The sequence below is a fragment of the Rhea americana genome, unplaced genomic scaffold, assembly GCF_003343005.1.
Source record: "Rhea americana isolate MKP2758 unplaced genomic scaffold, rheAme1 scaffold_539, whole genome shotgun sequence".
NCBI lineage: Eukaryota > Metazoa > Chordata > Aves > Rheiformes > Rheidae > Rhea > Rhea americana.
Genome location: NW_028186689.1, coordinates 64,925 through 91,559, shown reverse-complemented (window position 1 = coordinate 91,559; position 26,635 = coordinate 64,925). Strand labels below are relative to the sequence as shown.

Sequence of the window (26,635 nt, the reverse complement as noted above, 5' to 3'; positions counted from 1 at the left end):
CAGGGCGCCCTTCGCTCCCCTGCTGTCGCCGCTGCGGCGAGGCTCGGCGCGGCGGGAGCCCGCTTCGGCTGCCCGGCCCACGCAGCAGCTGCGGCGAGGCTCCCGAGAAGCGCGGCCCGATTGCAGCCGGTCGCGAGGCCTTGGCGGAAGCTCGGCTTCAAAAGTGCCTTCGACAAATCGTAGCGTCTTCCTTCTCGCTGTAAACACGGCTAAAGATATAGGTAGGTGATCCCGGAACAGCCGCTGATCCGCGTTACAGCTCCCAGTATTCCAGGAAACGGAGAAGCGTTGGGTTTTCCAGTCCTAAAATTCACATGCATGTAAAGAGCGAGCGACAGCGTTTGAGCAGGTATGATTGGATTGAAATCTGGTCGCAGCAGAGGTGCAGCGACTGCTCACGTGCCTCGAGGCAAGCTCTGCGCTTCTCTAAGGCTTTTAGCCGCAGGATGCGGTCCTAGAAGAAAGGAACAACTTTTGCTTAAGTTTGTTGGACATATTGCGTGTTTTGTACCATTTCACAGCTGTCATTTCTTTTTAAAAAATAAATAGCAAGAAGGGGAGTTTTCTGTTTGCTGTACGTGCCTGGCTCAGTCCCCTGTGCACTCGGATGCTTCTTCCTGTTTCTATGGATCTTTGATATCGTATTAGGAAAGAGGGAGACACTGAAACTGAAATAAGACAAAGTGCTGTGAAACATGCAGAAAAAATAAACTGAAGGGAGGGTGAAACTGAAATGTTTCTCAAACATTTCTGGTGTTTTATAATTATAGGTGCCTGTTTTGTAATTGTAGGTGTTGGTTGCGGCAATAGAAATTAAAAACCTTCAGATGCAAGTACCTCTTTTTTTGTACTTCRGTGACTTTTCCCTTGAACTGCTGGAGGTGAGGATCTCATTTAAATGCAGTATTGCTGCTGAACAACCATTAGCCCCTTTCCCCCTCCTCCTGGCTATATCCTCCTCCGAAGTACTCCTTCAGTCTGATCTCATCCTCCTTTCCTTCCATGTTCCTGTAAATCAGAGCAGATCAATTTAGCCATTGAATGGAGAATTCAAATTAATTGAGAGCTTGTCACATGTGTTTCATGATTCACTTACACTTTATGGCGTAACTGCCTTGTTGTATTGTTCATTATGTCATTCATTTTTAAACAGCGAGAATTTCTTAGTGCAAATAAGAGAGAAAAATCCTTGCAAGTGCTTTTTATAGAAGACAGGGATTTCATTAAATGAAGGAAACTGCATGTGTGTTGAGTTGAAAGGAGTAACCCTTTTCCAAATGCTATAAAGAATTGTCTATTTTTTTTGAATAGTCAAACTGCTAAGAGCGTTTCCTGTTTAGATTTTCTTTCAGATATTCCCTGAAGTTGTGGGTGTTTTCTCGTATGAGCCCCTCTCAAAACTGTTTTCAAAGTTGTGCTTTTCTTACAATGGGAAAATCCTGTGCAGTCCTGTAACCACTGAGTGTCTAACGCAGCGCCGTCTCTACTGTTGAATTCAGTGCGGATATTTTGAGACTCTTTGTATAAAGTCAGAGGTTAACAAGGACTTCACACCCTAGAAATTGAGATCAGATTGCCTCACACTTTGTGTGTGCCAGTGTGTCAGACCTGGCTCCTAAAGTTGTCAGTTCCTATTAAAAACGTTGCCGTAACAGCAGTCCTGTGCTGCAGTCAGCCCTGTAAGAAAGCGGGTGCCCGCCTGGGCCTTCCCTGTCCTTGCTTAGCTCCGTTCRTCCTGACGCCTCTGTGTGACTAGGAATTACTTTTTACTTTCTGAATTTCCACTTTTGTTGATAAATGCTGTCAACCCACGCTGGGGTGGGGAGGGAGGCCGGTGTGTCCAAAGGATGCTGTCTGGGCTGGCAGCGGCCTGGTGCCTAAATACAGAAACGCTTGAGCCTCGCTAGACYGAGGGAGGTRCCCTCCACGGGGAAGGATGGGCGCRGGCCCCGGTTACGTAAAGCCGGCAGGTTTCTGACTAGGCACGGTGGTGAAGGAAGCGCTTCTGCTGGCCCTGCTGCCAGAGCTTCGCCTCTTGGGCTGGCGGCCGCCTGCCCTTGAGGAGGAGGAGAATGGACACGCTTGCGGCTAGAAACTAGGGCATCGGCAGCTCCCATCGCAGGCCTTGGGTGAAGATGGATGTTAGCAGTTCACACAGAGACTTGCATCCAGAGAGGTTTTAACTTCTTAGCAAGCAATAACTCTTCCGCTGGTTAACAAGAGATGTCTCTGCTTGCAGCCACTAATGGTAGATGCACAAGAGCTTGCTTTATTTATTTATTCATTGCTTTTAAAGAGAGAGAAGCTGCTAAGAGGGGTATGGCTTGCAGGGCAGGGGAATGCCATGGACGACTCGGCGCAGGAGGTGAGGGAGGGCCTTCGAAAGAGAAGGAAGCAGAGAGCAGCGGAGCGCCAATCACTCGCCTCACGACCTGTCCCAGCTCCTGGCAGAAGGGCCTCAAGCCTTAACAAGGAACAAGGAAAAGGAGGAAAGAGCCTTGTCTCTATCTCTGCAAGCACATCAAATGCGATCTGATTCACGTGCAGCCCAGGCAGAGTTTTAATCCCGTGTTTTCAAGGAGCGGGAACTGGGCCGGCTGCTTGGACTGCTGGTGGGTGCAAGCCGGCCATCGAGAGCGCGCTTGGCGCTTGGGCGCTGGGCAGGCCGCGTCTCAGTTGTTGCCAGCCCTCCTGTCGTCTCCAGGCTCTCCRTGCGCGGGCCTGTGGGTAGAACGTGTGGCAAAGCAAGGCCAGAATGAACCAAGCGCAGTAGCTTAGCCTGCTGGTTTTGAAAGCTTGCTGGAGAAGCAAAGCTGCAGCGCTGGTGCTAGCAGAACACTTCTTAAATTTTCGTTTGTTTTCTTTTTTCCTTCCTCTCATGTTGTGTGTTCTCTGCTATCAAAAATATTTGTTGCTTCAGTGAGGGGGGAGTTTGCAACATTCAGCAGCTTCATTAAATCTTGACATCTTCCCCCCCCCCAGTGATTTTTAACGAATGGTGAATGTGCGGTTATAAAAGACTTGAAGTTYAGATGCACGAAACGAGCAAGCAAAAGTTGCAAAGTGATAAATGGAGTTTCACAGGGATGTGAGACACCTAGAGACATCATCCCACCATTGACTGTGAGAAAAAAACAGAGGGAAAGTAACGGAGGCAGAGAGGACAAAAAATACGCGATTTGGCAATATGTACATACACGGACTTTGAGAAACGGGCTGGTAGCTGAGAATCTGCTGTGGGCTGTGACAGGCTCTGCCTGTGTTTSCCTTCCATCTGTGCCAGAGCCCCTATAGCTGAATATTCAGCAAGCAGCCTGTGAAGGGCAGAGCTTGACGATCTTGCATAAAGATGCAGGGAATAAGCCTGAGACAAGTCCTTGCTGCAAGCAGCATTACTCACTGTAGTCCCGAGGTTGCCTCCAACACCAGCTTAGAAATGTTCGCACTTCCCTGCAAGATTTTTCGGGCTAATAGCGCCTGCAGTTGCAGGTGGCTGTTCACACCCGGGGACRAACGGCTCGGTGCCGCAGTCGCGTTTTGGCTCCATGGCGCGGGGCGTGCTGTGCCCGCGCCACGGCACGTCGCGCCACGCTGCAGGGCGTGCGGGYGGCCGTGTGCGCGGCCAGGCTGGGCGCAGGCACTGCACCCGCTCGGCTCCTCCAAGCCCTCGTGGGTGGCGGCACAGCTGTCCYGGCTTGTGCCTGCAGGCAGCTTAGAAGATACCAAAGAACACTTGCAAACTCGTTTTGCAGAAAGGAGGCCAATCTTCTGGAAATACCCTTGCACGTATTTACAAGTGGGTCTTCACTTGTCCTAAAAGATTTCAAAGTGGGGCACCGTATTCGTTGTCCCCAGCCAGTGAAAGGGCACCAGCTGTTCAAGTACCATCCTCTTCTGGTATGTGAAAACAGATTCTTTTAATCAGGCAAATGCAATTAAAGCTAGAACGAAGTTCTCATGCAAGCTAAATTTCTGACTATTTTAGGAATCCTGTGAGCAAATGTCTTTCCCTGATTTTCTGAGATGCAATCCTAAATTAACATAGACTTTGGAAACAGCAAGCTGTGCTACGTCAGAGGAGATAAACATGTGGTACGTGAGATGCAGAAGTGCAGCAGCTACTGCCCTTGTCTCTCGTACAGAGAGGGACCTTCATGGGATCCTTGGCACAGGATTTGCCCTGGTGTCCTGCCTGCAGTCTCTGCTGTGCATCATGAAAAGTGGCTACAGCCCTTTGCCCCTGGCATTGTCCGGACAGGCATCAGGCTTGCGGTCCCCAAGCAGGCGCAGGTGCAAGAATATTCCCGTACAGGAGTAGGGTGCTCAGCTCGTTGCAGAGGGGTTATGTGAAAGGTGGTGCACCGGGCCACAGGAAGTTTGTCCTGAGCCAATTTTCAAGCTCTTCTTGCTGGCCTGAAAAGCAGAATTTTCTGCACGTTCACACTTTTGTGTGCAATATTGCAGCGCCCTCGGGGCACRCCAGAGCTGAAGGTGTTCCCTGGGTAAGAGGCAGTGACATGGAGAAGGCACCCGGCAGCGCACGGAACGGGGCCTCGCTCTCCAGCTGGAAGGGCCGTGCCTTGCTCCCAGCCCCTCTCCTGTCCTCGGAGCCACTGAGGTGCTTTACTGCAGGAACCAGCAGTGCGGGGCCGCTGGAGGAAGATGCGGCAGCGTCTGCGCAGTGCGTGCAGCCTTAGAGACGCGGCACCCRAAACGAGAGCCGCACATTAACGCAGCGGTGTGTTCCCGAACGTGCGGGCGCTGCGTGCCACCGGGCCGGGCAGGGCCCTGACACGCTTTGGGACAGCGAGCCTGCAGGGATGAAACGGAGGGGGGACAGAGGGAGCAGGCCAAAGCGCAGCGAGCCCGAGCTGCTGAGAGGAGGAAGCTGAGCTTCCCTCCCAAGGCGGGAGATACCGCTACAGCACCGCGGTGCCCGGCGCTTGCTCGCACCTCCTGAAAGCCACCCGCGCCCCGCCTCGTCACCGCTCGGGCACTTGTGGCATCCGCTTAGTGCTGCATGGCYTTACAAGTTTATTTGATCCTCTCTGATGGATTCCGAGAAGAGCTGAGTTTTCTTTATTAAAAAAAAAAAAAGCCTACTGCATGAGTTACGTCCTGCTGAAATGCTGACCCTTTCTGTTCACTTGGCCTCCGGTTTTAATGTTCAATCCAGTTTCCAGCAATATCAGTTTTATTATCACTCCACTATTACAGTAATATAATGTAACTGTGTGTCTGAGGACAAGCGCGCTTTAATTATCCGGATGTCTTTCCGTTCTTTTCCAAACCCCGTGCTTGAGGGAGGAGCGCTCCAAGACAGCAAGAAGGCAAAAGCCAATTCGAATGTAGCAGTCGCTGCTGGTCAGATCGTTTTTAAATGTCTTCAGAAGAGAAACGTGCCCAAAGAGCTCTGGACACGCTTGCAGGAAAGAGAATAACAGAAATTAGTTATTAGTGCAAAGGAAGAGCAGTTGCTGTCCAATTTGATAACCTTGACCAAAGAAGCAACTCCTGTTACCAGTTCTAATACGTGACGCCAAGCAGCAAGGCTGGGTCGTGCAAAGTGTGGTGCGAGTATTTCATTCTGGCTCGAGCAGACACGGCAAGCACAGGTCGGAGCGCCGGGGCCAGAGGAGCAGAAACCCCAGCGTTGCTCAAGCCCGTGTGGAGCAGCGAAGGGGACAGTCCCCRATGCCCTGGCCGGGCCTGTCGCTCTCCCTCGGGGCTCTCGCTTTTGCCTGGGCGCCAGAGGTGGACGTGAGCCCTGGTATGGATGGCCAGGCTAGAGAGCCACGTGGGCACGGAGCCCGGGCTGGGCTAGCAAGCCACGCATGGCTAGCGGCCAAGGGGAGGCCAGAGCCCAGGGAGCAGCCGGAGCCTGGGCACGCACGGCCCGAGAAATGGGGTGCGCAAAGGCAAGCGAGCGCCTTGGTGCTGCTAGGATGCCCCAAACGTGGCTGCTAGCTGCAGTGGTGCGGTGCTGAGCGCCTGGCGGGGGGCCRGAGCCCCAGGACCCGCAGCTGAGGCCAGGGTTATCCTCACCGTCCCTCAGCGGGGTGCTCTGGGCCGGTGTCGGCACTAGCCTGCTCTTGCCCTGCTTTTCACTGTGAGCTGCGGCTTCCGTTTAAGTGTTTTTCCTGGGTTTATTTTTGTGGCTGTTGCTTTAATCTCTAGAACGATARCTAAGATCAGAACCAGCCAGCAGGCTCCCATGCAGTGCCGGTTTTGCTCACTGGCTCATGAAGAACTCCTTCAGGCTCTTTGATATTATTCTCAGATGTTCACAGATCCTGGGGCCGGGGGGACTGCTGCGATCATCTCCTCTGTGCCCCTGCAGCGCGTAGGGCGAGCGTCACCCCGCGGTTCTGCACCAGCCCTCTTCGCTCTCTGCGCTACAGTACCTTCCCCCGCCCCCCGTTAATAATAAARGGGACACGGTAGGATTTAAAGATGGAAACCTCTGGTGCCCTCCCTCCAGAACGGTTCCGCAGCGCAGCAGAGCTCTCGGATCAACCTCGAGCTGACCTGCTGGCGGGCGGGTACCTGCGCGCGTGCCTGCCGCGCACACGTGTCTCGAGCCGGCGCTGAGCGCGCCCGGCGGCGGGCTCCGGCACGTACACGGTTAAGGAGGCGGCGTGATCCTGGCAGCGGCGCGGCGCGGCRAGGGAAGCAGCCCTGCTCGGCGCCAGGGCTGCGGCGCAGCCGGCGCGCAGGTTCCTGTGCAGCCCGGCAGAGCAAACTTGCCGAGTCAGGAGCCGAGAGCGGCAGCAGGCGGCTTTGCTGCAGTCATGGCAAAGGGCTCTGCTTCCCTCCCGCCCCTGCGCGCTCCCTGAATTTCCGTCTGGCCTGAGGCTGGGCTCATCAGCTGAATATTTTTTCAGGGAATGAAAGGGAATGGGGTAAAAAATTATAATATCGGCTACATCTGTCTCCGGCTTTCTTGATTACTCACAGTTGCTCTGGACTGGCACTTCACGCTGTCTTCCAAAATCTGTAGAGCCTTCAGCTCTGCCAGTTCRTTTCCTGCCTTCAGTTGATGCTTTTTTTCTTCTTTTTTTTTCCTCTCTCCTAACTGCACATCTTCATTACTGGGAAAAAACTTTCAAAGCTGGGGTTGGATTTGAGTGCCTTCAGATCATACAAGTGAGGTAGGTGCATTGCTTTGAGGGGATCTCAGATTTTAGACCTTTGAAAGGTCTAAAAGGCTCGTGTGCAACAACAGTGAGTCGTCTCGATTGTGCCTCTCTAGCAGATGCAGTGCAGCAGGGAGCCTGGCTGGGGTTTTTTTTTATTTTCTTAAAAGAAACATGCATTTCCAGTGCTGCACACCAAGGAGCTTGGTCTGCTTGACTGCATAATGGACAGTGTTAGCTTCGTGCTCGCATACGTGAACGCCAAAAAAATCCTCGCTCTTCCGTTCATCACATATGACTTTAGGGTTTGTCATTGATCCTCGGAACGGAGCAAGGAAGATTGCCTCTGCTGCAGCAGGCACAACAAAATACCAAGCTACCTCACGTGTTGCAGCTAGACCCCTAATGGGGAGGGGGGATGCTGTTGTTATTTTAATGAATGGGCTATAAATAGGCTCGTTTCTACAGCGGCTCGTGAATTCCGGTGTCCAATGTAATTGCAGCCTGCGAGGTTAACACCAGCAGAAGGCTGCGCCTGTTTCTGCAGCAGGGACCAGCTCGGGCGCGGAGAGGAGGGAGGCAGGCGCACCGCTCTGCGGATCTGCAGGTCCTGCCGCACGGCCGGGGACCAGCAGCTTGGCAGTGGTGCGGACGGATGAGAGCACGGGGTCGGCTGGGTGCTGGGAGCAGGCGGTGGATGAAGATGCGATAGCAGGGAGGGGGCTGTGTCTAGAAAACCATCTGCGAGTCAGTAATTGTCACAAAGTCACCCTTTTYGTAGCGTATTTGCACTGGGAAATCACCGAGGAGGCTGTTCCTCAACCCAGGAGAAAACAGCAGTAGCGGGACCCTTGTCTTGCGTGGGGAGAGGTGCCGCGCGGTCTCTTCGTGGCAGCCCTCGCTGCGCTGGCTCTCGGGCCGGTGCTTTCTGCTGCGGCAGGGTGGTGGGCCGGCCCCGCAAGCTGGGGTGTCCCGGGGAGCGTGTGGCCGCCGGTGCTCCRGGCTCCTGGGCCTGGAGCGTCCGCCCAAGGGCACCGCGCCCCGTCCACGGTGGTGGCACGCATTCAACGGCCAGGGAGGGTGCAAGGAGCGGGGCGAGCCACCGGCAGCCCTTCCCCGTTACACCCTGGCAGCTCCCCAGTGCGGCACGGCGCGTCTCTGCTGGCGCGCTTCATTCTGGACTCTACCTTTGGGAGAAGTCGAGTTTGGAGGAAGCGGGCGGCCCTCTGCAATGCAGGGCAGAGCGCGTCGCACCCCTGGGCTTGGAGYCGCTTAGTTCCCAGGCAGAGCCTTCAAAGCGCTCGCCAGAGCCTCCGGGGGCAGGAAGGAGAGCCCGTCCGCGCCTCCGGCGGAGGCCGTCTCAAGGGACGCCGGAGCGGCTCCCGGCGCTCTCGTCCCCCGCCACATCTGCCGCGGGAGCCTGGCGCCGGGCTGGGGGGCAGCTCTTTGCCRGCCTCCCAGAGCTGCAGCGAGAGCTCAGTCCTTCCGCCGCTCCAGGCAGCGTGCGCCGTCCGCACGGACGCCCCGCCGGGGCCCTGGTGTCCGGGGCGCTCTCAGCAGACCGCTCTCCGTGCCCGCGCGTCTCGGCTTGGCCTGGGGCCGGCCACCTGCACAAACCTTGCTTCTCCCAGACACCCGCTCCCTTGCGTGGCTGCTGTCTGTCAGCGGCGCCTCGAGAAGTGCTTGTTGGCCTTCGAGTTGGGAAAGGTGCTCTCTGCGCGTCCGTGAGGGTGGTGCGGCTCGTGCTCCCCAGCCCTCAGGTCCCTTAGGTGGCCGCTCCAAAACAGCAAAGGACGCATAAATCCTTCAGAAGGAGACCTCTGCCGCAGACCGGCTCCTGGCCTTGCTGCGAATCGCGGGCGGTTCACTCGCACGCTTGGGGCTCGAGAGCGGGGAACCTGCTGGCTGCTCCCCAGAAGGTGCCGCAGGTTCTTTGACTCCCTTCCCGTGCGGTGTGAGCCCGAGGGGTGGGCTGGCGCTGAGCCCCCCCGCACCCGAGTGGCCCGGGGCGGGCTCCGTGCGGCACTCGCGCGGCTCCACGGTCACTGTGGCCTAGTGCTCTGCGGGAGAGGCCGTCCTTGGGGTAGGCCAGCGTTGCGCTGAGTGCCGAGTTTGGCCGTTCAGCCCCCTAAACTTCGGCCAGATCCGCCCCCGTCCATAAGCACCAGTGTCACGTGCTGACCCAGATTAGCGAGCGCTGTGCACCGGCCTCTGCGGAGGCCAGAGCGCGGGTTGGCTCCGAGGCGGAGGCGGCAGCTGCRGACGGGTCGCTGCAGCGAGATCCGTGCCGGGGAGGCGCGAGCTGAGCCGAGCCGGCTCCCTTCAGCTTTGCCGTGGCCGAGGGAACGCGGCCGCGCAAAGCCGGCGCTCCGGAGGTCCCGTCGTGCGGCGGCGCCCCGAGGCGTGGGTTGTCCGGGGCACTGGCGGCGGCGCGGGGCAGCTGCGGCGCGCACGGGTGACTCCTGGGCCCTRGGGCCTCCCCTGCGCCCCCGGCCTCCCCGGCCAGCGCCAGGTCGGCCACGCCACAAAGCCGGGCTCGTGCCGCCGACTGCGGAAGTCTGCCCAGCTGCCCCAGCGGACTGCCGCAGGCCGGAGCGGGCCGTCAGCTGCTTCTTGGTGAGAAACTGTGGGGTTTCCTGGAGTGTTTCTTACTTTATTGCTTTCTTTACCGTCAGGTCTTTTTGTTTTGTTTATATGCTGTCACTGCTCCGCATGTGAGATTAGCATACTGCTCTTTTCTTAGCGTTCACCRGGGAATATGGCTCCGTGTGAAGCGTTTCAAGCTCCGCAATGCTCCAGTTTGGTTAATTTAATCATCAGGGAAGTGTTGAAGAAGGCAATTGACTCGCGCAGATCAAGCAGCCCGATGCGCCAGCAGAATCCTGCGGTGCGCTGTGTCGCACGGGGCCCCGCAGCGGTGCCGGAGCAGTGGGCCGGGCTGGGCCAGGGGCAGCGGCGGTCGCTGCGGTCTCTGCGCCGTGAGCTCTGGGCCGGGGGCACGGAGGGTGACCTGCGAGGCTCGGCCCTGGCGCGGTCCACGCCACTGCTCCCTCTTCGCAGAGCGTGGCTCTTCGTTCCTGCTCTGCAGCCGGCAGAACAAAGCCCGCGGAGGCCTCTGCAGCTGAGCGCCCGCAGCRGCGTTGAGCGTCTCTTTCCCTTATTGGCCCAGGCAAAGGCTGGCCGGGAAGCCCAGGGCCTCGGGGAGAGGGCCGGGGAGGGAGCCTGCGCTTCAGAGCGCGTGAGGATGGATGTTCCCGGCAGGGCAAAGCTCACTTTCCCTCCTTGTGCCTCGGGGGATACGTCCAGCGAAGGAYGGGGCTCAGGCAGCGCGCGTACAGAGCATTGCTCGCGGCGCACGCACTTCCCCGAGCCACGATCCTCCCTCCTCCCGTCGCCGCTGTCGGCCCTGTGGCTCGTGCTGGGCACATGGCTGCCACGCAGTGGAGCCGTGGCCCAAGGTAGACAAGGTCTGGGGGCCGAGGCGCTGGGTACCGCTGGCAAACAAGCGGGGTTTTCTTGTTTCCTGGATTACATGGCACTTGCAGTGACGTGTCGCCTGCAGGGGAAGGCGCTGCGGGAGAAGGCTCTGCCTGTGCACTCGGAGTAATCCYGGGCGCAGCTTCAGCCTCTCTTGTTTCAATCATCAGTGTGTTTAAGAGGCTGTAATATGCAGATTTTGCCCTGGCATTAAGATTTACAGTTTGCCTGAAGCTGATTTTCAGGATGACAGTCGCTTTCTTTCCGATCTACACAGCAGCCTTCGCCAATGCCGAAGCCCTCCTTGCGGAGCCGAGCTGTGCCCCACGGAGCCGCCGAAGCATGGCGTGGCCAGCTGGGGCGCACCCCGCCGGCACTTGGGCGGCCCGCGGAGCCTCCGCCACGTGTCCCTGCTGGCAGGGCTGAGCTCACACACGCATGTGAATTCCCGTGCCTCTGAGAGCAGCTTCGGCTCTGCGCTGTGTGCGTGGCTCGCTCGCCGTGCCCCGTTTGTCGGCATGTGTAAACTGCAATCACGAGGCGCTCTGCGCTCGAGTGAAATAATCCGACTGGTGGCAATCCCAATACGATTGCTGTCTGTGCTTAACCATGGAGAAATACTTTTGTTCGCAAAAAATGCATATACAGGAGAATGCTCTTAATTCATGGATCCGGAACGCGTGCCCGTCGCTGGGTGCTGCAGGAGAGGGGACCCGGTGCCGCCCGGAGCCTGCAGYGCTGCCRGCTCTGCCCAYGATTGCCCCAAGTGCCCAGCTGCAYGGTGCTGCCAGGTGCCAAACAAGCCATAGCCCCGTCGTTTCCCTAGCCGAAGCGGGAGGCTCCGGCAGCGCCTTTTCCCACAGAACAGGTATGGGCCTTGTGTCGGCATTGCAGCRTTGCTCTTTGTTTGGAGGGCGACACCGCCAGTCTGATTTCTCTCTGCCCGTTCCTGGTCTCCTCTGGTCCCCAGGCCGCGCCAGGACCGGGTTGCRCACGTGCTGGTGCCTTCGCTCTCCCTTCCTCTCCCCTGCGCCCTCCGCCCGCCTGCTGGGGCAGGAGCGGCAGCGGAGCCTGGGAGCAGCAAGGCAGCGACGTGGGCACCAGCACAGCTCGTCCCCGGGGCCGCTGCAGCAGGCGGGTGCTGCGGGTCCTCTTCGGGAGCGAAGGTGAGCCCAGCTCTGCCCTCGGCCTCCTCTCGAGGGGCCTCTAGACCCAGCCCGGCGCACGGCTCGGGAGAGTCCTCCACAGGAAAACACGCCTGTTCCTGTGCGTCACGCTGCAGGAGCTCACACAGGAGCTCTGTCTCCGAGTCCTTTGCGTGCTGCCAGCGAGGCTGCGGTAACGCCGCTGGGCAGGCTGCAGGGACAGCCAGGGCCTCGGCGGTGCCTTCGGTGCGGGGGCCTGGGCACGAGCCGCGGGGAGCCGAGCCCCGGCTCCGCGGGCTCCCAAGGCCGCCGGCGAGCGTGCGGAGCGCCTCGGGCAGGCCTTCCACCTGCGAGCTCGCTGAAAGTGGAGCCGGTTGCTCCTCTCCTGCCCCTTTGCATCGCAGCGCTGCGCAGCCAGCGGCCTCGGCGGCGTTTCGCACTGCCCTGAAGCGCGGCTGGGCTGTGGGCGGTTGGGGAAGTGTCGTGATGGCGCGTTTCCTGATCTCCGCTTGCAGTGTGGCAAACGAAAGGAGCGTTTCACTGAACTGTTAGTTCCTGTTTTGCATTTTAAGGCTGTTTGCCTTAGAGATTTTTAAATGACTGCAGAGCTGATTGTGTTGCCAGTGTTTTTGCTTCGTTGCCRTGTGGCTGGCTTGCAGCTGGAGACTTTGGTTAGACTTTGCTAAATCTCTCAAAGTGAAGATTAATCAGCTGGCAGTGCTTTGTTCCTCTGGCACACCAAGCAGAAAGGTAACAGGGAAAGGAAATGATACTGAAAATCAAATGCAAGAGACCTTATTACACTTGGAACGTCTAGAACCCATAAAAAGAGCCTGTCCTGGGCTCTGCCTTCRTTGCAAGTCCCCCGTGCGCTGCCCTCTCCCTTCCCTCTGCCAGCGCGAAATGGAAGTAACACTGTGCCCCAGGTAAAACTTGGCAAAGCAGTGGGTCCCTCTGTGCCTCGTGCTCAGATATTCTTTGCAGCTCATTTCAGCTTCATAACGTTGCTCCAAGTGTTCCGTGGCACACGCCGGCGTAGGGATTCCCGCATGAGCGCTCTCCAGCGCCCAGCCCCGCGGCTCCGGCCGAGCCCGTCCCCGGGCCCGTTGCGGCCACCTTCGGGTGGGAGCGCTGGCGTGTGATGCCTGGGGCGCGCTTCAGCCGCCGCAGGAGCGAGTGCTGCTGTTCCTGCAGCGCTCAGCGGCAAGCRGGAGGGTGCGAGGGTGCAGCTGAGTCCGCTACAGAGCTCTGAAACGAGGAGTAAGCGCATCGGCGCGTTTAAAAGGCGGGCGGTCGTGTGCACGCGCCGGAGGCCCCCTCCGGCAGCGCAGTTCTTCCGCAGCGTAGCTGTGCCTGAGCGCACAAAGTTTGCRGGGGAAACACCCCTGCTTACCGGCCCTGCTCAGACTCCGGGCTCGCTCCCTGCCGAGAGCCAGGCGACGTGCGGCTCGGGGCCGAGCCCTGCCCTGGGCGCGAGCGGCGGGACGCGGGGCTCTGCGGCGCCCCGCTCGGCTCTGCTCCGCTCCGCGGGGCCGGCCGCCGCTGCCATTGGGTGGCGCGGGCTGCAGAGCTGCTGGCGCCTGCTCGGCAGCCGGGCCAGGCTGCACGCCGCCGCCACCGCCGCCAGGCACGCGCCTGCAGTGCGCCGGGCCTGCCGCCGAAGGAGCCGGGGCACACCTCCGTGCCCGGCGGGGGAGGATGGCAACCCGCCGCCTGCCGCACAAACGTTCCCTGTCCTGGGCCTGAGGAAAGGCCATGTAAATGAAGGATTGAAAACCTGGTAATTCTCTGAACAGCAGAGCTCCCTGTGATGCCAGGAGGCCCCGCGCGGAGGGGGCGTCCCGGCCGGGCAGCGGCACCCAGCTCGCCCCGCACCTCCGACCTCTCGCCTTCCCCGGGTTCCCGGTTCCAGGGCAGAGTGGGAGGCACACCCTGCCTGTGGCCCGACCCAGTTCGCCCTGCAGACTGCGCAGCCCTTGCAGTGGGGAGGCAGCGGGCACGCCGCTGCGGCTCCCGCACGGTGCCGGGCACCAGCCACCTGGTACTGCCCACGCCTGCAGCCGGCTTTCCCTAAAAACTGAGCGAGGGTTTTTAAACTGACTTAAAACTCAGGATGCGGCAAGAGCCTGACATAGGATGTACCTTTCCCAGAAAAGAAGCGATCACCAGTAAGGGTTTCCGTCCTGTAGCTGAGGTACTGACCGTGTGTAGCRGGAGGGTAACGTGCCCAGACAAATGCTACAGGCGCCGGGTGTTTCCGGGGCTCCCCCGTGGGCACCCTCAGCTGCCCAGGCACCTGCAGGCTGCAGGCGCTTTCTCCAGGAATAAAACCTACAGCGCAGAGCCCTTCTCTTGGGGCCCTTCAGTTGGCGGTGCCAGCAGCACAGCGTTTCATTTTTCGGGCACAGCATTTCTTCGCAGTTTCCTGGTGCGCTGCAGGAGCTTTTGCCCGCGCCCTGGCCGGGGCGCCGAGGGGGCGGCTGAGGGGTCCCCCTGCGCGGGAGCCGCTCGGCTCTCGGGGCCAGGCAGCCGTGACGTGCCAGCTGCGGCGAGCACGGCAGGCCTATCCGGCTTGCGAAGCACCACACAGGAAGCACCGTCATTCACATGCTCTGAAAAACTTACTATGATTCAGCTTTTCTTCCTCTTTTTCAGAGAGTAAGATAAAAAATCGATCTTGAAAACTGAGGCTGGCTCCATGTATCCGGAATCGACCACTGACTCCCCTGCTAGACTCTCGCTGAGACAGACGGGCTCTCCAGGGATGATTTACAGGTAAGCGGCCGGCCACGCTGCTCCCTCCCACCCAGCGCTCTGCACGGGCCCCCTTCTTGCGGGACGCCTTTTTAGGAGCTTTGGAGGAGAAGTTGCAAACTGAGGACTGTGGCCCCCTGAGGAGCACTGCGATATCATAAAATTGCCACAGTGACTTTTGAATGTAYTTAATGAAAAACCGTTTCAGCCCTTGTGGAAACACATGGTAGCACGAATGTTTTTAAGCTGCCTTGGGTGTTGCAGCCTGCTGTTTCAGGAGTTGATTCCTCTCCAGTGAATCCGCTGCATGGCAGGACTCGGAGTGTGGTTCCTCACTGCGCGTTCGGGCACGGTCTGCTGCCCTCCAAGCCGTCGCCTTGCGAGCGAGYGGCAGGCGCAGGCTCTGTGCTGTAGTGCCTGCTCCCAGCCGGTGGAGCTGTCGGCCTGCTTTCGCAGAGCCCGCTGCCAGGCAGCGAAGTGCTGCGGCGGCCACGAGGCGGCCACGGCCCGGGCCGGGCTCCGGCACCGTGGCCYGGCTCTGCGGCTCGGCCCCAGCTGGCACTTCACGGTTGTTAATGTGCTTTGTGGCATGTTTCTTCTTTCTCCTCTTTGCTGTCGGAAGCGCTAGGTATGGGAGCCCCAAGCGACAGCTCCAGTTCTACAGGTAACCGAGTCCTTTCTCTCTCGTTAAAAACATCCTCGGGAAGCAATGACGGCCGAAGCGCGGGAAGCCCGTGCCTGGCATCCCGACCCGTGTCCTGCCCACGCGCTAGGCGGTGCGGCCAGCGCCGCAGGCACAGGCGCCAGCGCTGCCGCGGCCGTGGGGACCACGAGGTGCACGCTGCCGTCGCACCCGCGTCGTCTCCTCATCGCGGGCTGGCTCGCTCGCACCTCTGTGCGTCGTGCTGCGGGTCGTTCCGGACGCCAGGCTGCRCCTCGGTGGATTAGCTGGACCATAATTCACATTCTTCTCATGGGTGCCCCTAGTGTAAAGCGTATATGTGCCTAGGCTTGCATGTGTGCACGTGAACACCTGCACCTTTGTAATTGTGCAGCCAGAAGTCTCAGGGCGGCCCTGAGCACCGTGCCRGGGTGCTGCCCGCACAGGGCCCGGGTCTCTCTGCAGCGTGACACGCTCAGCCCTGCTCCTGCTGCGCCTGCCCCGCAGCCTGCACAGGCGGTAGCTCTCTTCCCAAGCACTGGGAAGACGTTTCCGGGAGAGCCGTGGTTTGCTATGAGATTATGAGAAAAGCTGCATCCTGCGTGCTTTTTATCTGATCGTGGGTTGGCTGTACCATATGGGTACGGGAAACCCCACAGTTAAGGGCATGGCAATCCTCGCTGCGGCCGAGGGGCCTGGGAAGCTGTGTCGCGTGCCGCTCGGGCTGTTCCTTACGCTGGGGCGCTGGCGGCCGCCAGCCCAGCCACCAGTGAGCAAAGTCACGATCCGGGCCAGATAACACACCGTGTCCTCGTCTTCCTAAGCCGTGTATGTGCGCGACGCATACGTGTCCAGAGGTCTGGCCACGGCTGCGCGTGGGTCTGGACCTGGCTCGCTTCTCGCCTCTGACGGAGCTGCGTGTGTTTTGCTGTGCGCCTCTGTGTCTGAAAGCAAAGCCAGAGCTATTAGGTTTTCCCCAGAGTAGCTCCAGGAATCCATCCAGCCCCTGTTCCTCTGGCCCTTCCATTAAGGCAAATCTTATTACCTTGTGTATAAGACAACACATTTTTCTCCGTCCTCTTACTGTCTAAAACRAAGAAGGCACTTTTCCCCCTGAAGCCGCCTGATGGGAGTGCTGGGAAGCATCTCTGCTTCCACAGACGGGGAAGCATGCCGTTGCAGCGAGCCCGGTTGGGGCAGAGATGGGGAAGGAGGGGAACAGAAGGCTTCCCCTTGAGCRCATCTTCCAGAAGGGGGTCCGCGGGCACCTGAGGGATAGAAACTGGTGCTCCTGCCTGCTTGCTTGCAGCAGGGCAGGAGTCGGAGAGAGGCGAGGGCAGGCAAGGACGGAGGCAGCTCCGCGGCGGTGTGCGACATGCCTTTTCGGCTGGCACGTAAGGACTGGCAGAAGCAAGCCCAAGAAGTCACGGGTCTCTCTGCTCTGGGGGAAGGTTTGGAGCTGTTTCTTGGTTTAGCTGATCAGGACCGTGGAGCGAGTTAGCACCTCCTGTTTGCGGAGTTGTTTTTGTCTCATCAGAAGCACAGAAAGCCTGTGTGGAAGGGCCTTTTCCAGGATGCACCTGGAACAAAGCAATCAAGTAAAAGCCTCCGGTAAACTTGTGGCTCTAGCGGGAAGGACGCGTGCTCGGTGCCCACGTGCAAGGCGGTCATTGCTGGCGTCTGTTTTCAAGCCGCGCTTAGGGAAGAATTTCGGTCCAAAGTGTTGCATTACTGATGCTCCTCCCGAGCCTGGGTCTGAACCCCTGCAGCCAAGGGCCGAGGCGCCTGTCCCGGCTCCGTCCTGCCGGAGGGGGACAGCTCGGTTCCCAGGAGGTTTTGGCCTCGTCGCCCTGTGTCTCCTTGTAACAACCCACCTTGGTAAAGGGGAACCTGTTGTTGAAATGTGCCTGGCTACACCAACTGACCTTGATCAGCTTTGGAAGAAGGAAATGATGCCAGTGTTCATAAAGTGGCTGCATATCCACAGGCTTTTAGAGAAGATGTCATGAATAATTTAGCTTCTGTTTGCTAGGAAGAAAATACCCTAATAGAACTAATGGAGTACTGCTAAAAAACTCGACTCTGGAGGGACTTGTCATATTCACCAATTGCTTTGGATGCGAAGCATCGACACTCCCCTACTGACAAAACGCCAGCTGTGCTGTCTTTAATAGCTGTCGGAGGAAACTCTAACCTAGAACTTTTCTTTTTAATGAGCAGGATTCCAAGAAACCGGGTGAGTTTGTGCCATTGCTGAGCCTGTAGGAGTAGGTTGCCGAAGCTGTCCGGTGTTGCGCCCTGCATGCAGCCGAGCTTGCTACAAGTGGGAAATGGTTTAGGAAATCATTGTAGAGTCTGGTGTTTGCTTTAAGTACAGTGCCTGTTCCGCTGGCGGAAGGAAGGAGCTCTTGAGTGGGTCTCTTCTCCRTCTGGAGCTAAATGAGAAATAAGTTCGATTCTGGAGCCAGAGTTCTCACAGCTGCTGCGCGTCAGGCTGAGGTTTGTCTGCGTGTGGACTTCCAGTGGGTAGTAAAGGACCGGCGTTAGGACCTCTTTGCTCTTCTCAGGTTAACGTTACGGCAGTTATTGTTGGCAGGCAGGTGGCTGGGAAGATTTACTGCTCGAGTTAGCTCAGTATTTGCATGACTGGGGTGTGTGTGTGTGTGTGTGTGTGTGTGTGTGTGTTTCTTTTTTTTTAGGGAAGATAGGCTGTAAAATGCTTAAAACTGCTGACTGAGAACAAGTTCCATGTTTGCCTTCTAGAAAATCAAAAGATTTAATTCGATCAATGGACAGCAGCTGCTAGTTTGCTGAAAAGCTGGAGAACTGCATTTCAAAACGGGCTACAAGCCAAAGTGTCTCCCATTTGCTATACCTGTAAAGTGCGTTATGTGTTTTAGGGGTTTGGGTGTTCAGTTGTCTCTCGTGACCTAGAAAATAGAGTTGTTTGGCCAGAGTTTTTCGAGGCTTTTGCTCTGCGTATTCCTGGAGGAATTATCTCGGGTGCATGGTCCTTCTTTGGGAAACAGCAGCTCCTGCTTTGGCATGCTTTCGTTTAGGCTTCAGCAGCTTTTTCAGATCCCAAGCTGAGATCCTGCTTTTCATTCTCCGGTTATGAYAGAGATTTTGCTAATAAGTTGCCTGGGGATGAACCCAGAGGCTTTATGCTCTCTCCACTCTCTGTGCACGTTGCTCAGCTGGAACCCCCAAAGAGCTGGCAGAGAGGGGCATGCTGAACCGCCCTCGCTTTGCTTCCTGCAGTTCGTTTCACCGCGGGCAGATGAAGCCGTAAGGGAAACACACAGCAGCGCGCCTTAGCCTCCGCTTTTCCAGAGCCYCGAGGCAGCCACTGCTTTTCCCTGCTGTGCCCCAGGCTGGCAGCAGGGAAAAGCAGTGGCAGCCCAGCAGGCAAAGCCAGTGCCCGGTGCCCCGCGCTGCTCCCAGCGGCGGCTCGGAGCTGGACRGCCAGTGCTGGGATTGCAAAGGAGMCGGGGCAGCGAGACACTTGGTGCTTTTTTCCCCTCCTCGTAACTTAAGGAAAGGGGTGTCTCTTTTTTACACCTCTTTAATTTTTAAGACTGCTTACCACYTTTCTTTCCTGAATAGGAGGAGTTCTAGATTTCCAAAAACATTGCTTCTTGCAAGAATTCCCTTGGGCATTTCAGTAATTTCTTGTAACTTAACATCTAGTGATTTTTCTTCTTCTTTTTAACTTCTCTGAGGTCACGTTTTGATAGAAAAGTCCACTTTGCTTTTCTGTCAAACTACCATAAAAATTGAGCCTCCGATGCTTACATGTTTCTCAGGGGACAGAAGGCCCCAGAGCTGAAGGCCTGAGCAGCAGCGGCGGTGCGCGGTGGGGCCGGTGGCGCTGGTGGCGTGCCCAGGACAGGCAGCAGGGACGCAGCCCCGGCGGCCCCGACGAAGCCGTGCTGCGGCCCCAGGCCCTCGCCCAGCGCCCACGCAAGTCCAGCCCGTTGCCGTAGACCGGTGGATGTCTCCAGCCGTTCCCGGCAGCTCGCTCTGCAGCAGGCTATTTTCAGCCGCCCGCACCGGCTGCAAGGTCGATGCCGTGGTTCGGTGCCATGCACCGCTGCGGCGAGGCTTGGCTCGCTGCACGGGCTGCAGCAGCCCACTGCAGCAGCGCCAGCTTTCCCCTGGGGCCGGGGCTGGCGGCGTGACCAGCTCTGCGCGCTCCCCGCCGCGGCGCTCGCCTGGCGRGTGCTGCCAGCACCCGTGGGGTGGAGGCCTCCTCGCTGGGATGTGCTGCCCGCCGGCTGCGCCTCCCCCGAAGCGTTGGGCGGGGGGGGGTCTGGCCGAGCAGGGCTCCTCCTGCCTCCAGCCGGCCAGTTCCCAGCMGAGCCACCCCTGTGCCCTTGGCTACTGATCCGTTAAGAAGGTGCAAACGGTTGTTGGCCAGCTCCATGGGGAGCTCCGGGCCAGGGTGCCGAGAGCCTCGCGAGGAGCCGCGGTGGTGGCGCGTGCTGTGGTTTCAGCTGTCTGTCGCCATAAACCCAAGCTTCAGTCCCCGCAGCAACCCCTCCGGTCCCTGCTGCTGCGTTTTGTGCCCCGTTCTTTTTGCTCTTTGGCTTGACTGCTCCCGTGGTGCTTAAGTACGTTGCGCTGCCCCTTACACTCGGGTCCGTTGCTGCTGCGGTTTGCGCGTGGCAGGCAGGCCGTGCGCGCCGGGGCAGCCTCCTCAGGCCGAAGCCGCGGCACGGGCTAGCTTCCTTGCTCGCTTGGGCCGGAGAGGAGGAGCACTGCGCACGCGCGCATCCTGTGTGGGCAGCCGGGAGCGTTGTCGGCCCCCCTGAGGCTTTGCCGTCCGGGCCGTCCCCAGGTCCCGCGGTCGGGCAGCAGGATGCTGGCCATGACGTACAGCGAGAGCCTGCGCAGCGTGGTGAGCAGGCACCACTCGGACTGGGGCCTGCAGCAGGCCCGCCACGCCGACGTGGTGGAGCTGCGGCGGCTGCGGGACGTGCGCCTGGCGGCGCAGGCCAAGACCATGGAGGAGTTCCTGCGAGCGCACGGGCTGTCGCTGGACGACTGCACGGCCCGCCTGACAGGCATGAAGTATAGGTAAGAGACCGCCCTGCCCCGGCCCCCGGCGCGCGCCCGCGGACAGCCGCCGCTCGGGCGCTCCTCGAGTCGGGCGGGCGTCAAACAGCTGATGCCAGAATCGCCCTGACAGCAAGCGTGCCCCGCCGCGATAGCTGACGTGTTGAACGACGCGCGAAAGCACCTCGTCCCCAGAGCAGCCGTGTTTCAGGAGCCCCGAAGCGCTGGTGTCCCCCGCGCAGAGCCGTCTCCCCGCTGCTGGCGCGCCGGGGACCGGTAGGGGTTCGCAGCCGAGCTGGAGGAGGGCCAGGCTGGGGACTGTGCTTTTCTCCTAGGACATGTGGGGGTCAGGACCACCCATCAAAATCTCCCACAGCAAACAGCGCAGGGGTCGTGGGACGCGCCGGGCCCCGGGGAGCTCCTGCAGCTTGCTCTGCCCTTCCCTTTAGCTCGCCTTTGTGCCCACGGCTCGCTGGTGACGTGTCCGAGAGCGTTTTTTCCTTGAGCGCAATAAAATCTTTTCCAAGCCATTGACRGGAGAATATTCTCTCTCGCTTGTGCATGCATAAGTGGCTAGAATAAAGCAACATGTTTATATCACTTCTGTTGATAAAATTCTGCAAGCTTTTTTACTTTTACTTGTTATTAGGAAGTTTGCAAGTGCAAGTGTAATATACTCTTACATTTTAAATCAGAAAATAAACAGCTACAAAAACACTTTATTCATCTAGTGCCCAGGGAAGTTACTGGTAGCGCAGTCAGCTATTGGACAAAGTTTTCTGTACACAGAGCATGCGGGGTAAAAGGCTGCACTTCTTTAGCCCTGGTTTGAAGGGCTTTGCCACGGTTTTTGTGCATATTCCCAGACCGTCAGGTGTGAGGGGCCATCTGTGATTTGCCGCCCTGGGAGGTTGAGTACGGTTTGCTTTCGGAAGCGTAAGGAGAAGCAGAGATGCCTGCTGGGGGGCAGAAATGCTGATGGTTGCGTCTTCCGGGCTGGCTTACGTCGGYGCCTCTCGCCTGCCCACCCAGGAGCCTGACTGCGGTCCTAAACCAGGAGCGCGGCTGCGCCCCGACGGCCCCCGCGCCGGGCTGCCCCTCGCAGGCGCGATGCTCGGCTCAGGTTTCACAGCTGCCYGCTGCGCCCCGAAAGGCCTGATTTTAAAAGAATTTGCTGGGGATTTTGCTGTGTGCAGCGAGTGCTCCACGTCCTTCCCCTGCTTTGCAGCTGGCTGGAAGAACAACCGCCAGCACGTGGGAGGGAAAGCGAGCCGGGAAAATACCGTATGGAGCTGGAAAACCGTCTCCAAGTGTGAAGGCAGCTGGCGCTCCATTAATTTTGCATGTTGGTCCAGAGCATGGGGTAGTGAGAGGTGTATAAATATTTCAGSTGACTTTTGTTCTTTTAATTACTACATCTTTGTTAGGGTGGATGATAGGGGGAGCAGCCTTGGCTTGCGAGCCCTGTGGCAGGGTGCTGTGCGGGCTCTGTTGCGAAGGGCTGCTTGGCGTGGACCCCACCGCAAGCCATGGATGCTTGCACCCACCGCGGGGCTCTGTCCACGCACACCCCACTGCGGGGCTCTGCCCACAGGCACCCCGCGGGGTGCACCCCACTGCAGGGCTCTGCCCACGCGCACCCCACGGGGTGCACCCCACTGCAGGGCTCTGCCCACAGGCAGCCTGCAGGGTGCACCCCACTGCGGGGCTCTGCCCACAGGCACCCCGCAGGGTGCACCCCACTGCAGGGCTCTGCCCACATGCACCCACTGCAGGGCTCTGCCCACACGCACCCCGCGGGGTGCACCCCACTGCAGGGCTCTGCCCACGCGCACCCCACGGGGTGCACCCCACTGCAGGGCTCTGCCCACGCGCACCCCGCTGGGTGCACCCCACTGCGGGGCTCTGCCCACGCGCACCCACTGCAGGGCTCTGCCCACGCGCACCCCACGGGGTGCACCCCACTGCAGGGCTCTGCCCACGCGCACCCCACTGGGTGCACCCCACTGCGGGGCTCTGCCCGCGCGCAGCCCACTGCGGGGCTCTGCCCACACGCACCCCGCGGGGTGCACCCCACTGCAGGGCTCTGCCCACAGGCACCCACTGCAGGGCTCTGCCCACGCGCACCCCACGGGGTGCACCCCACTGTGGGGCTCTGCCCACAGGCACCCCGCAAGGTGCACCCCACTGCAGGGCTCTGCCCGCACGCACCCCGCAGGGTGCACCCCACTGCGGGGCTCTGCCCACACGCACCCCACTGCGGGGCTCTGCCTGCTCGCACCCCGCCGGGTGCTCACCATTGCACGGATCTGCCCGCGCGCAGCCCGCTGCAGGGCTCTGCCTGCTTCCTGGCTTTCCTCGGTCGCCCACGCAGCAGGTCGGGCTCCATGTGTTTTCTTCTCTAAAAATAAACGGAGGTAGCATTTACCCAGTCACAGTAGCCCTTTAGATATTCATGTGGCAGTTATTTATTCATGGGGCAAGGCTTGTACGTGCACTATCAAAGATATTTCTTCGATAAAATATTCAGCGCGGCCGTGGCCAGCGCTGCCGGGTGCGGGAGGGGAGCCGCGGGCGCTCGCGGGTTCGTGCCGGCGGCGGCGCGCGGAGGCACAGCCTGCCTGGGGAGGCTGCCTCGTTCGCGCGGGGGAGGATGTCAGCGAGCGACTCATCCACCCCCCCTCGCGTCCCGCGCGGCTTCGCCCGGCGCCCAGGCAAGCGCCAGGCCCCTTGGGGCGATGGGTTTTCGCTCCGGGAGCTGCRGGCTCGGCAAACGTGGCGCCGTGGCAGCGGCGGCTGCTCCCGTCTCGCTCGGTAAGAACAGCCTGACGGCGAAAGGCAGAATTTGGCTTGGTTCTCTAACAAAGTATCACAGCACACGGAACAAAATGTGGTGCTAAGAAATCATTCTCGAAGCTGCGCAGAAAAACCAGGCAGGCGACGGCCCTGCAGAAGGGCCCCGCGGGTGGCACCGGCTCTCCCTGAGCCCGGAAAGGCGGCCGCCGCGGCCAGGCTGCGAAGGGGCGAAGGGCTCGGCGCTCTGCGCGGCCCCCCACGGCCCTGCCGCGCCGGTCCCTCGGGCTGTGCTGCTCCGGGCTCCCAGGGCCCTAATCCAGAAAAGCCTTTGACCCGCTGAGCGCGTTCCTGTAAAACCATGGCTTTTCTTGTGGTCGGGGACTGCAGCCGAAMCCTTCTGCCAGGCACTTTAATCCGGGATCAGGGATGTTTTCCCTGCTTTTCTGTGCAAGCACGTGCGGTTGCAGGCAGATTAGCGCTCGCCGGCTGGGGCAGGGCTCGAGTCTCTGCCGCTCGGCGGGGAGCAGGGCTGCCGGGTCGCCCGAGCCGACGTTCGCCCTCGGCTGCCCTGGCGTGGGGCTCCCCGAAGCGCTGCCAGGGATGCACGGGCCGCGCGAGAGGCAGAGCCGGCGGGAGACCATCTCTGGGGAGAAAGGCTGCCTTTTCGGAGCACGGGCACGCGGCGCGGTCCCACGCGGCGCAAGACGAGCCGGCCCTCGGCTGCGGCCCCCTCGCCGAGCCCGGCATGGGAGCGCGGCCCCGCAGGCAGCCGGACTCGGCAGCGGGCCGCGTGCGTACAGAGGAGCCGGCGCCCATGGTCGGGGCCGCGGGAGCTGAGCAGGATTACCGAGCTCGGCCGCAGGCACTAAGGAGCTTTGGGGCAGAAGAAAACATGAGTAGATTACAAGTTTTTTCATTTCATCTGCGACTGAATTTCCGTAATTCTCCCCCCCTCCCCGCACCACCAGCTGCTTTTTCTTTTGTAGGCTGCCTTAGAAAGCAACGTGGACCGTCACGCTGGCGGTCCAGCCTGATGCTGTTTTGGTACTTCCCTTTCTGTGTGGTCAATCAAGCAATTATTTCCTGACCACTGAAGCTGCTTTCGGCACTGAGCAGCAGCGCTGCACACATGCTCCTTGCGAGGACGGCAGCGAGGACGGGCAGCTGCTCCGGCAGAAATTCCCGCAGAACGGGGGGGCGGGGGGGGCAGAACAGGGACTTGGAAAATCTTTAGAGCGTGTAGCCAAGCGTTCATCTTTTATGCCTCAAATCACAGAACAGTCAATCGGAAAAATGAGCTTGATGAGCTTGTATCTTTCTTTAAGTAGGAAACATTGGAATTTGGGTTCTCCTTAATCAGTTTAGCTCTCGTTTGGAGAAGTTCAGGGGAAGCCTCGCTCGCGCCGCGCCGCGAAGCGGGGCCGTCCGGCCTGGTTCGGAGGAAGGGCGAGGCCTCGGCGGCGACGCTCATCGGAGGGCAGATGTGGGTGCCGGGGCGGAGGCAGCTGCTCTGCGGGGGCTTTCAGGTGCCGCGCGCCGACGGGGCTCTTGCTGCGGAAGGGAGGGTGGCACGAGGGTTGCCCACGCGGTGCCCTCCCTCCCCGCGTGGAAGCGGTCGCGCTCATGCTGCTCCCCTCGGCGTGACACCGTGGGTTCATGTCCTAATGCTCATCAAACCCTGACGGCGTGAAGCCAATGCAAGCGGGGGCGACGTCTTCCAGCGCCGCAGCGGGCACCGCGGTTGAGCGGAGCTTTACGGCCGTTCGTTCGGGAGGAGGTGCCTGCCTCAGAGCGCCTGCAGGCTAAATTTAGGCTGTTGTCATTACTCCTCGCGGATCTTCAGCCGCACAAGTGGAAGGAGAGGAGAGGCGCGAGGGAAGGAGGAGCGCCGGGGGCGGCGATGGGGGCTCGGCAGCCTGGCCGCTCGCCCGCGGTGCCGGGCCCCTCCGGCACGGCTAGCGGCGAGCGCCGCGCGGCCAGCCCGCCCCGGACTCCCGCTGCTGCCGCGGGGGACCTTGCCGCTTAAGCAAGACGGCGTCCGGCTAGTTGTTTCCTCGGGCTCAGGGGCGGCCGAATTCCTCCAATAGCGTCGGCGAAACTTTGCGGAGCTGCTGCGGYGAGCAGTCAGGCGGCGCTGCCGAGGAGGACGGCGAAAGGAAGCGAGGACGGCGTGCAGATTCCAGCCGGGAAGTAAATAAACTGAAGTTTGCTTTTTAACCCCCGGCCAGGCGACTGCCGGTGCTGCCTTGCACATGCAAAGAGGAGGCTGAAAGCAGCGGGGYGGCATCTCCAGCTCCTTTCTCCGCTCCTGCTTTGAAAATTGCAGGGCTCCTGGGGGAAACGCTCCCAATTATCTTTCACCTTTGACATTTTTGCGACGCTGCCAGGGAGAAGCAGCATCGGGCTGTGAAGTAGAGCACGGCTGAGGATTCGAGAGGGAGGGCATCTCCGCAGCCCAAACGCAGCGCGAGCACCATGCAGGTTTCTTTTGTGTGCTCCGAGCACAGCATAAAGAGCCGGAGCGCAGAAGACCGCCTGAACAGACAAAATGCCAGCAGCCCCAGCCTCGGCACGCGCAGCAAATTCCGAGCCGTGGCCATGGTTGCCCGGAGCCTGGGGCAGCTCTCCGTGCAAAATGCCCCCTCGTCCAGCGAATCCAGCGTGAAGCAGCCGGGGATGAAGTACAGGTGGGGGGAGAACGCGCTGTGCGTTCGGCGGTTGCCTCCGGACGTGGGCGCRGACGCGTTTGGCGGTCCCCGCTGCGATGTGTGCGGTGGGGGGGACGCGCGCGGTGCTYTCCCTGCGGCCCCGCGGCTTTCCGGCGTGCGGGCTTCTCGGCGCCACGAGCGCAGATGCATCTGTGCGTGCAGCCGGGTTGCTCTTTTCGTCCTTCCAGTGCACTTTCAAGGAGCGTTCTCGTTTCCCTCCAGCTTAGCGTAAAACCAGGGGGACRGGAGGAAAAAAATGTGGCCCTGACGTTTGGCTTAGGACTTAGTGAAATTGCTGTCGCCTCTCTGGCCCTGGGAGCAGGTAGGCTGTGGCCCCGGGGGAGGCGCGCGGCACCACACCACCAGCCACGGCGTCGGCGGATTCACCGTGCCCTCAGGCTGCTTGCGGCCCTGGTCCGTGGGCAGCAAAGCACGAGCCGGGATTCRGTTCCTCTCTCCGCACCGCGCGCTGGAGAGCGCAGCCTGCCGCGCGGCGGCGGCACGGCCGGCACGGCCTGGCTTCACGCGCCCGCCTGCACGGCGCTGCGGCAGAGCGGGGCGAGGTGGGGGACCGAGGGGTTCGCCCCAGGCAGAGCAGCGCGCCTGTCCGCCCCGTTACGGCTGACAGCCGCGGCGTGCTCCCACTGGAGCCACGATGTGAGCACYAGCAGGGTGCAAAACGTAGCAGGCAGGCAGGCTGCAGGAATGACATCAGCCCTCACCCACTCGGATCCTCCAGATTAAATAACTCTGGGYGTTTCTGCCTGGTGATCCTCTGCCGGCGCCGCGTCGCCCTGCCTTTGCCGGGCCCTGCCGTGGGGCAGGGAGGGTCGCGGGGCCCGCAGCATGCCGGCCCGGCCAGCGGCCTCCCGAAGCGCGGGCTCCGTGGCTGCCGCGCGC

At 60.0% G+C, this 26,635-nt stretch overlaps 1 protein-coding gene across 4 annotated transcripts in view; it reads left to right on the top strand.

Annotated features, from left to right (window-relative positions):
- The first annotated feature begins 6,741 nt into the window (after positions 1-6,741).
- KCNAB2 (potassium voltage-gated channel subfamily A regulatory beta subunit 2) overlaps positions 6,742-26,635 on the top strand; it is a 32,229-nt gene continuing 12,335 nt past the window's right edge. Inside the window, exons 1-3 of one of the 4 annotated variants that reach the window (XM_085318480.1) lie at positions 6,742-7,151; positions 14,414-14,533; positions 15,135-15,176. In XM_085318480.1, the coding sequence (XP_085174606.1) occupies positions 14,457-14,533; positions 15,135-15,176 (119 nt within the window). In that variant the 5' untranslated portion in view covers positions 6,742-7,151; positions 14,414-14,456. Of the gene's footprint in view, positions 7,152-9,611; positions 9,753-14,413; positions 14,534-15,134; positions 15,177-25,076; positions 25,715-26,635 lie in introns of those variants that run through there. The other 3 variants (XM_085318481.1, XM_085318479.1, XM_085318482.1) reach the window with 3 other exon arrangements.